At 42.9% G+C, this 9,161-nt stretch overlaps 2 protein-coding genes across 4 annotated transcripts in view; one reads left to right on the forward strand and one right to left on the reverse strand.

The window, feature by feature from the left end:
* The window catches only part of LOC125043730, a 6,284-nt gene extending 3,641 nt beyond the window's left edge, over positions 1-2,643 (forward strand). For all 3 annotated transcript variants that reach the window (XM_047639973.1, XM_047639972.1, XM_047639971.1), the window contains exon 4: positions 730-2,643. In XM_047639973.1, coding sequence (XP_047495929.1) covers positions 730-1,482 — 753 coding nt within the window. In that variant the 3' untranslated portion in view covers positions 1,483-2,643. The remainder of the gene's footprint in view (positions 1-729) is intronic.
* Positions 2,139-8,755, reverse strand: LOC125043729 (5-hydroxytryptamine receptor 6-like). Its single transcript, XM_047639970.1, has 8 exons — positions 7,515-8,755; positions 6,278-6,402; positions 5,918-6,059; positions 5,320-5,734; positions 4,911-5,071; positions 3,912-4,053; positions 3,306-3,436; positions 2,139-3,056 (listed from the first exon to the last, which is right to left on the reverse strand). Exons 1-8 carry the CDS (start codon positions 7,850-7,852, stop codon positions 2,804-2,806), a joined length of 1,707 nt encoding a protein of 568 aa, XP_047495926.1. The 5' UTR covers positions 7,853-8,755; the 3' UTR covers positions 2,139-2,803.
* Positions 8,756-9,161: the final 406 nt, after the last annotated feature.

Here is a 9,161-nt window from a genome sequence, read left to right on the forward strand (position 1 = left end):
GGATCTTTAACGGTTGTTATGACGTCGAGTGTCTGAAACTTTGCACTACATATTCCTGATGCCTTTTGTGTGAAGGATTATGTTATATGTGAAGATTACGTCACGCTTCACGTTTTTTGGCGAGGTATTTTATATCACGATGTCTTACGGTCTTCTCATGTCCGTGTAACGATGTATTACGTGAAGTCTTGTTTGTGTGTTGTATGTGTACTATAAGATGTTGCTACTGTTGACTCGGGAGATGTGTTCGGTATGTTTATGGTTTATACCCGGGTTCCTAATCATGCTTGGTATTTCTGATTCCTACTCTCAGTTTAAATCTGGATTTCAATTATTTGGCTTATCGTATATGTGTTGTTTGAAAGTATTTGTTAGTAGTCTGTTTGGCCGAATAGCTACTCATTTTGCATCATTAATTGGTTCATGTTTTACGATGTGTTAGATACTTTATTGGTGTTTTCATCTGTGAGGTTCCATAGTGTATGTTGACATAATGTACTGAACATATTCTAAATGATGGTGTAAATAATATACATTCAAAGAATATCTACTACAATTCAGAATAAGTAAAGTTTCAGGAATAGACAACATTTGTATGTTGACTGCAGTTATTTCATTTCCAATATTTTTCATTCATCTTTCATTTATTTCTTCATCTTCTAATGCAATTTACTTCTGAGGTCAATATTTTCATAGAAGTGACATTTTGTGCATCGCCTTCCCTCGCAGCGCACGGAGCAGGCGGCGGCGCTGAACCTCCACCGCGACAGCTTCAGTGATCAGGTCAGGTGGGAAGCGGGAGAGGCGAGTGACGTCATCAACACGGCAAACTGGTATGTGGACGCGGAGGTGCCGCTGAGCAATGGTTACACTTGGTACCAACATGGCCTGCCCTTGTGGCCGCTGCTGGACCAAACACTTACACAGAAGGAGACCATCCTGGGCAAGAAGAAGAAACTCAACTGGCCCAATTATGCAATCGCGACGCCACTGTACGTCGCGCCCCTGGAAGCCTCCAACAGCCGTGATCTTGCCATCTCCGTCAGGAAGCTCTTCGCTGGGGACACTGCAAGGCCCGAGCAACAGAGCGCTAGCCAGAACACCTTCGCCAACAGCAACAAATTCCAGTCTACCGTTCTGGATTTCATCAAAGACCATTTTCAAGACCAATTCGGTTACATGCGTTCAGATATCGGTCAGACCTTCGGCGAGACCGAACGGTGGATCCAACCGCTCATAAAGCAAAGTCTGCGCCCCATGTTGGAGTCTTTCATGAAGAGGCAGAAGACTCGAGCGCCAAAGAGCAGAGATGTGGCGACGTGTCCCGATGAGGTGTACTTATTCTTCCTGCAGAAGCCGTGCCCGACGGCCTCGGCCTGCCAGGTCATCCTCGATATCCAGCAAGAACTGAGAGTCACCAACTGCGTCAACACCGATGTTGTGGTCGGTTACACCACAGCGAGATCCGCGCCCCATGGCTAAGAGCTGTGACCGCGACAGAGACTCACTTACTAGGATGGGCTTTTGATGATCTTAATTTCACATACATAACAGTACGTTCTCTCATTGAAGTTGTGTTTAGGCCTACACATCTATCTTATTTTAGTTTAGTCCTTTATTTACCACCCTGGCTAACTGTACCGGTGTGCAAATGTGTGTGTGTTTGTGTGGTACATTTGAAGTATGGTCATAACATTATATAATGGTAAACTGTCTCAGTGGTTACCAAACTGGGTGTCGCGGTGGACTGCAAGGCATAGGGGTTGGCATTTGAATTCCAAATTACTATGACTGTTTAGGTGAACTTCATATTTTCCCTTTGTGCTTATAATCTATGTTTATTTTGTTTTGAGATGCAGCGCTTCGTGGTAAAGATAAGGGTACACTGTGGACTTGGTTCAAGAAAAGAGTGTCACAGAAGGGATTTTCACTGAAAAAGGGGAACCATTGGTCTGTCTATACATATGTGGATACATACAGATGCAGAAAATAATGGACACACAAGAACATACACATTATCTGAAACACACGCTAAAGTACGCACACACATGCAGTCACAAACTTATACATACATGTATATATCAGTTCATATGTGTCGCATACCGTATTATAGAAAGAAACGAAGGTATTAAACACTATTCAAATTATTAGCTTTTGATTGCATTACATTTACTCATCAGTGAATAAATATATTTAAACATCCCACCACACAAATTATCACACACATGCAGCCAAAACCGGGTTGCCAGATGAATAAGCGTTTTGTTCCTTCACAATACTGAGGGACAGTTGCTGGAAACATCTAGTATATTTCTTGACTGCTCCTGAAATTTTGGCGAAAAATGGTATGTCTTAATTATTAGTTTCACATGTGTGTTCATAATTATCCATGCCTAATAAAAGCGGTACGATAAAATATAATTAAAATTAATCATCAGATTATCACTTCAAATATATCAAATTAGATTATATCTAATTAGCATTGATTTTAGTGTTCTGATGCCAAACCTTAAAATTTGTTTCATAATTTTAAACTCAAATATATCATGTCGCGATCGCTTATCGTTGAAGCATATACAGGTGTTTAATGAATAATTTCCACCATGCAACTAAAGTTATATAGAATAAAGGTGTATTCCCTTACTTAATGGTATTATTAACCAAATTATTTACCATCTTCAAAACTTTTACTCTTAACTTAGGATACGTTTTAATGATCTGAAACATCCAAAGCTTAAATCAATTCCTTGGTGCCTTACCATTTCAGTCTTCTTGTCATAATAGTGTTTCTCTTAAGCTCGAATCATATTAAAGAATACTTCAGATTAGTCGACAGATTAAGGAGCATCCTCACCTTGTCCTTGGCAATTTGACCTTTGTCTGCAGTCCTCTGAAGGAACTCTAGGATATCCTCGAGGCTCTCTTGGTCGTGGCCGGGCAGGTCATCCTCCACACCTTCGGCCTCACTCGCGTCCTCCGACACAAAGGCATCCGAAGGCGCGATCTTGTTGTCGCGGCCGCACCCCCAACAGGCATTCCAAGCGCCATCCATCAGACTTTATTGCAACACAGAAAAATATATTTCGTAACACGCAAACATCTACTTCATTCTGATTTTTTTTCCCATTCGAGGATAATAGGTTAAGCTCAGCGCAAGAACACTCCTAAACATTTATCTAGACACAACACTCATCCAAGAATAATATTTTTTAAAAATACGGCATTAGTACCACAGGTAATTACAACCAAAGTCAATTTTCAAAGAACTCGAACGAATTGCTATCGTCGAGTCACGCGAATCTCACCGAAAGAGCTGCGTCCGAATGGCTCGATTGAGGAGTCCGTATAGAAAAGGGTTGACGAGGAGGGAGCCATAGAGGAGCCATTCTGTGAGATGAGCCAAAGTCTCCAGTACCTGCGCCTTTTCCCCGCCCACCTGGAAAGAGTTAGAGGAGGGAACGGTGAAGAAAATGGAAGAAGGGAATGGAAGAAAATCTGATAAGTAATGACAAAACGATGAGAAATTTAGATGAGAAGAAAAGTGAAGTAAAATAAATATTAAGTGTATCAGAAAAGAAGAATCACAGAAGAAAAAGAAAAAATAATGAACTGGGGAGCAGGAAAACTAAGGTAAATGGGAGATTTGGAATAAGGAGACAGATATGAATTTTGTGGAGAATGTTAATGAGAGGGATAAATAGTGTTTGAAAAAATCAGGCCTTAGGAGCACGCGTGGGGGGTGTAAAGCAAAATGCTACATACAAAGCAATGAGTAAGAGACAGGCGTAAGCAGACTGATATAAATGAATACTTGAACTTACACACATACACTCACACAGCACGAACAGACATCATGAAACAATTACCAGACGAATAGTATCAACCGCTGAATGCCAACACAAACCACGCACCTGAGAGCTAATCCTACAAGGCAGACTAGCGTTATGAAGGGTGTAGTTCAGTGTTTGTTCCAGCTGCTTGAGTGTCACCTCGACGCTCCTCCGCTCTTCGAGGGCCACCTTCAGCAACTTCAAACCTTCCTCCATGGCTTCGCTGTGATCAGGTGGAGACGTAATTAACATTATCGTTTCATATCGTTTTATTATTGTGCTGAAGTTAGTCCTATTTCCAAGTGGACATGGGGACATAAGCCGCAGGAGGACGCGGTAGAGTAGCCAGTTCCTTTCCATCCCGACTTCGATCCCAGCATGCCGATGTCAGTATAAAAGTACTCACTCACAGCTGAGTCGACTGAGAGGGACTTGCGTTTGTAAATCCAGCGCTTTACCACTACCTCTACTGTATGTTCAACATTCACTGTATTTGACATCAATAAATAATCAACCTCATGCAGCATGCGGCCGACACTTTGTATAGTAAAGTCGAACTTCGATAAGTATAAATCGTTAAAATACATTTTGTAAATGTAACATGTTTGACACATTATCCGACTCACACATTCCCTACCCTTTATTTTCCACTTGCACCCCTCTTTGCACAGAACTTTTGCGTGAATGATAGGTGATGTTAAGGGAAGTGAGAGTGTGAGTAGATCAAGAATGTGAGGAGACAAACACGTTCGAAACATGAGTGCATTTCCCAACACAACTGCTTACACATTCAAAAATACACCTCCTAAAACACACATGCAAGGTCTTCACGGTATCTTTGCTTTGCGCTGATATTTCGAACAGACACCGACATCCTACTCATGTGATGAGAAAGTGTCTAAAAACTATATTTTACTATGATTCACACCCTTCTTTCTTCTTTTTGTTTCGGACAACTTTGTTTTCATGGGCAGCTACGAATTATCCATAGTCGGTGTATTTACATATTATATATTTAGGAAGTTATTGCATTTCCAGTAGTACGGATACAGTATACACGACTTAAAAGTGGTTTCTCACCTATACGCGTCGGGAGCCAGGTGCGCTAGAGCCACGTACGTGTTGAAGACGTAGTAAGGGCCGCAGAGGATCCAGAAGGTCCCCACCACCAACAGTAGGGTCCTGGCAGCTTTCTTGGCCTTGCCTTGGCCAGAGGCTCCGCGCGGTCCGGAGTTACTCGCCTGGAGAGGAGAGGAAGGATTTGTCAGAGAGTATACTTAAAACTTATATTTGACTTAAAGGGAGACTGTTGTGCGTTTATTTCGAGAAAGGAGGGAGGGGTTTATGAGTCTTTTTTTCCTTCGAGTGAGTGTGTTTTAGCTGGATTCGATCAATCCCGAAGTGTTCTCTATAAAACAGATCAGATCAGTATCTAACAGCCGTTTATGCAGAATACAAGAGCCGAGTTAAAACACATCCCAACACTAACCATTTTCCCGAGCTTCGCCTTGGGATAGGATTTCCCGAAGGAGGCTGAGGCGGTGAGCATGAGCGTGGCGGAGGTGGAGGGCGAGGTTGGCGTGGGCGTGCCGGCCACCCACGTCACGCTGTCCAAGAACCCGTCTATCGGCGTTAAAACGGACGCCGCTTCCTCAGCCTCGTGGCCCAGAAACGGTGACACCAGCCCAAAGACGCCTCCCCTGCTCTGCTCTGCTGCGCGGTCGTTTGCGGTCGTTTTGCCCACGACGTCCTTGCCCAAGGGAAAAGCCCTTCCCTGGACTGCCGGGAGGAGAGAGAAGATGCTCCTGGCGACGAGCGGCTCCTCCTTGCTCGTCACTCTCTCGCTGATGGTTCGTACTTGAGTTGTCACGGGAACCACGCGCCGCACCGCACGCCGGGCGACCCTGCAAAGTCACGTAAGTGGCGTCGCCCAAAGAGAGTGAATCTTGAAGTTGAAACAATTTTTCTAAAAGAGTAAATCTAATAACGGTGTAGCGGTCTGTTACACCGAAGCCACAATTAAAAATCGCAGGCTTGAAACGATATATTTAAGATAACCAAATAAAACATCGGAAAAGCATTAGTACCTGAAAATAGACGCGTACATGGAGAGCATAGTGAGGGCAGGTATTAGGAACTCCAAGAGTGCCACAGTTAGGACGTAGCCTGTGTTGGACGAGGACACCCCGAGGCCCCACGCGCAGCACACGGTGCCTCCACGCCAGGGCTCTTTTAAGGAGGAAAAGAAGCGAAAGTGCTGTGTAATATGCACTTGTCTCGCCACATAATCATGCATCATTACAATTTCTTTATCATTATGTTTTAATATCGTACGAGAAGTAGTTATATCCAAAACAAAAAGAAACGCAGACCACGATAAAAAGTAAGGAAAATAAAAACTAAGAACAGTGGATCCAAAGTCGTAAAATGTGAACGTAATGGCCGACCTGCAGTCACGATCAGGTAACCCGCAGGCAGAACGCTGACGGCCCACACCACCAGGATCGCCACCAGCGTCCGGAACAGCGTCACCTCCGCGGCGTGCGTCATGGGCATCAAGATCAAGTAGTGCCTGCCAGAGAGTGGGATGCCTTATGTTGTGCCTTGCGGAGCTGGATGCAGTGCAGTGGCAAGAATATATTTTCTACTCGACGACTTTCGAACATGGAAGGCATTTGTTAAGAAAAAAAAAAAAAAAAAAAAAAGATAATAATAATAATAAAAGTTCTTACTTTCACTACGCAGTTTCTTCACTGTATATCGTTACGGCAATTACGGCAGCTTAGAAACAAATGGGAGATATTTATGCTTTGCGAGTTTATTCATTCGAATAGTATGTAAAACATCAAATAAAACAAAACATTGTTAGATTCTTATTAATAAATAAGTTTATTTGCTAGGCTTATGAATAAGTGATATAAAAAAATGCACCGAAGTAAACAGTGCGCTTACAGGGAAAATCTCGCACTCACCTTGATTTATTAGGGAGAAATTAGGTCAACTACAGACAATTATTCACGCTGACAACGCACAATTCATCGTCTACCAACAGTGACAACGCTTAGCAGTGAAGAAGCAAACTCATTATTTTTGCCAATGTGTTGTATTACATCTTTAGAGTGTGTAAATTCACACCATTTGCATGTATGGAAACAATGACCAGACAAAAGGGCCTGACACACTTAATCCGGTCAAAAAGAAAATGCATGAGCTGATAAGGAAATGAATACGAGGTAACATTACTGTAAAAATATTATTATTATTATCATTATTATGATAATAATAGTGATAATAGTAATGATAATGATATTAATATTAATGATGATAAGAATAATGATAATAATGATAACGATAATAATAATGGTAATAATAACAATGATAATAACAATAATAAGAGTCATAATGATAATAACAGTGATAATGATAATAATAATAATTATTATTATTATTATTATTATTATCATTATCATCATTATTATTATTATTGTTGTTGTTTTTATTGCTATGATTATTATTATCATTATCAATGTTGTTATTATTGTTATTATTTGTATTATTTTTTTTACTAGTATTGTTATTATTATTATCATTCTTTTATCATTATCATTAAATAAATGAATAAGGAAATATATAAATAAGTTTTAGATAATCGCAGTCTTCTGCAAGGAAGAGTCCCTTGCTCACCTGTCCACGCTAATGAGGCAGAGCGTCCATGTAATCACGTTGACCAGACAGGAGTGGAAAAAGTGCGCAAAGACGCAGAGTCCCGGGTCCAGCTCCTCGGGCTCGCTGACGAAGGCGGTGACGGAGAGCGGCAGCACCACCACCGCAGCCGCCGCCTCCGTCAGACACAGATTCAAGACAAAGCAGTTGTTCCACGTTGTCCTGAGCTGCGGGCTTCCTAGCACCGCCGCCGTCACCAGCAGGTTGGCCAGCAGCGAGAGGGCGGTAAGGAGGGACATGGCCACAAGAGAGGCCACGTGGCCTACTTCATGGCCATCTGGGTGCCATGCGGTGACCATACTCGACAGATTTCCCTCCTGCTTCCAGTAACTAACAATATGCAAGAATCAGCGCGGGACACCGCGACATCGCGTCGCTTCACTTCACCCGCGTCGTAAAAAAAGCACGACGTATGTAAGCCATTCCTTGAAAACACCCGGATATACGAACGGCCAAACAGAACGACTCTCAAGCACGGGAGAGCCTCTACGCAACTGCCGCCCCGTACCTGAAGGAAGGGAGTGCTAGACTCGTCTAACTCACCTGCCTCCCTCAAGCCCCCCCGCTCGGCCCCCTCAGTACCACCTGTGGATGCGCGGCGCTCATGCGGGCTCATGGAGAGGACAGAGCGGGGTAGAGTGTATTTGTTCCTTTTGCTCTTGTTATGGTGCTTTTCCTTTAGGTCGTTCACTATTGTCATACCAGCCAGTAAGTAACTTCTGATTAATTTGTGATATCTGTAGAGGAGATCGTTTGTGATTTCTTTTGCGTTTTGGCTGTTTTTTTTTTACTGAAGGGCAAAGAAATACAACCACTGGTTAAACAGAATGAGGGAGATGGAGAAGGAGAGAGAGAGGGAGAGGGAGATCGAGAGCAAGATGGAGAGAAAGAGAAAAAGAGAGGGAGCGAACGAGAGAGAGAGACAGAGACAGAGACAGAGAGACAGAAGAACAGTCAAACAGATAGACATACAGGCAGACTCCGTACTAAAACGTCCACAGACCAAAAACAAAACGAAGCTAAACAAAACAAAACAAGCCCTGCTACGTCCGGGGAAAGGAACAGGGGCGGGAGTCAACACAGAGCATGTATAATGACGATAGGACTTATAACACGCCCGGGTCCTCGTGTTGACTCTGTGTGATAGCTCGAGTGTGCTCTCTACACTGATGAGCCGGATGAGTTCTGAAGAAGGGGTCCAGGTGGCTGCTGCTTATTACTCTCTCTCTCTCTCTCTCTCTTTCTCTCTCTCGCTCTCTCTCTCTCTCTCTCTCTCTCTCTCTCTCTCTCTCTCTCTCTCTCTCTCTCTCTCTCTCTCTCTCTCTCTTTCTCTTTCTCTTTCTCTCTCTCTCTCTCTCTCTCTCTCTCTCTCTCTCTCTCTCTCTCTCTCTCTCTCTCTCTCTCTCTCTCTCTCTCTCTCTCTCTCTCTTCCTCTCTTTCTCTTCTCTTTCTTCCTCTCTCTCTCTTCTCTTTCTTCCTCTCTCTTGGGGGGGGGGGGGGTATTATTATGATTATAACTACTGTTGCTGTTAGTTTTTAGTTTTTATGATTATCGTTATCATTAGTGGTAGTTTTATGCTCTTAATATTATTTTATTTACCATTATTA

The sequence above is a fragment of the Penaeus chinensis genome, chromosome 34 (genome assembly GCF_019202785.1).
Source record: "Penaeus chinensis breed Huanghai No. 1 chromosome 34, ASM1920278v2, whole genome shotgun sequence".
Classification (NCBI taxonomy): Eukaryota; Metazoa; Arthropoda; class Malacostraca; order Decapoda; family Penaeidae; genus Penaeus; species Penaeus chinensis.

Coding starts and splice junctions, on each gene's coding strand:
- LOC125043729 (XM_047639970.1), bottom strand. CDS start 7,852: ATGGTCACCGCATGGCACCCAGATGGCCATGAAGTAGGCCACGTGGCC. Junction 5,735..5,917: donor ATGTACGCGTCTATTTTCAG/GTACTAATGCTT, acceptor GTGACTTTGCAG/GGTCGCCCGGCGTGCGGTGC. Junction 5,072..5,319: donor AGGCGAAGCTCGGGAAAATG/GTTAGTGTTGGG, acceptor TCTCCTCTCCAG/GCGAGTAACTCCGGACCGCG.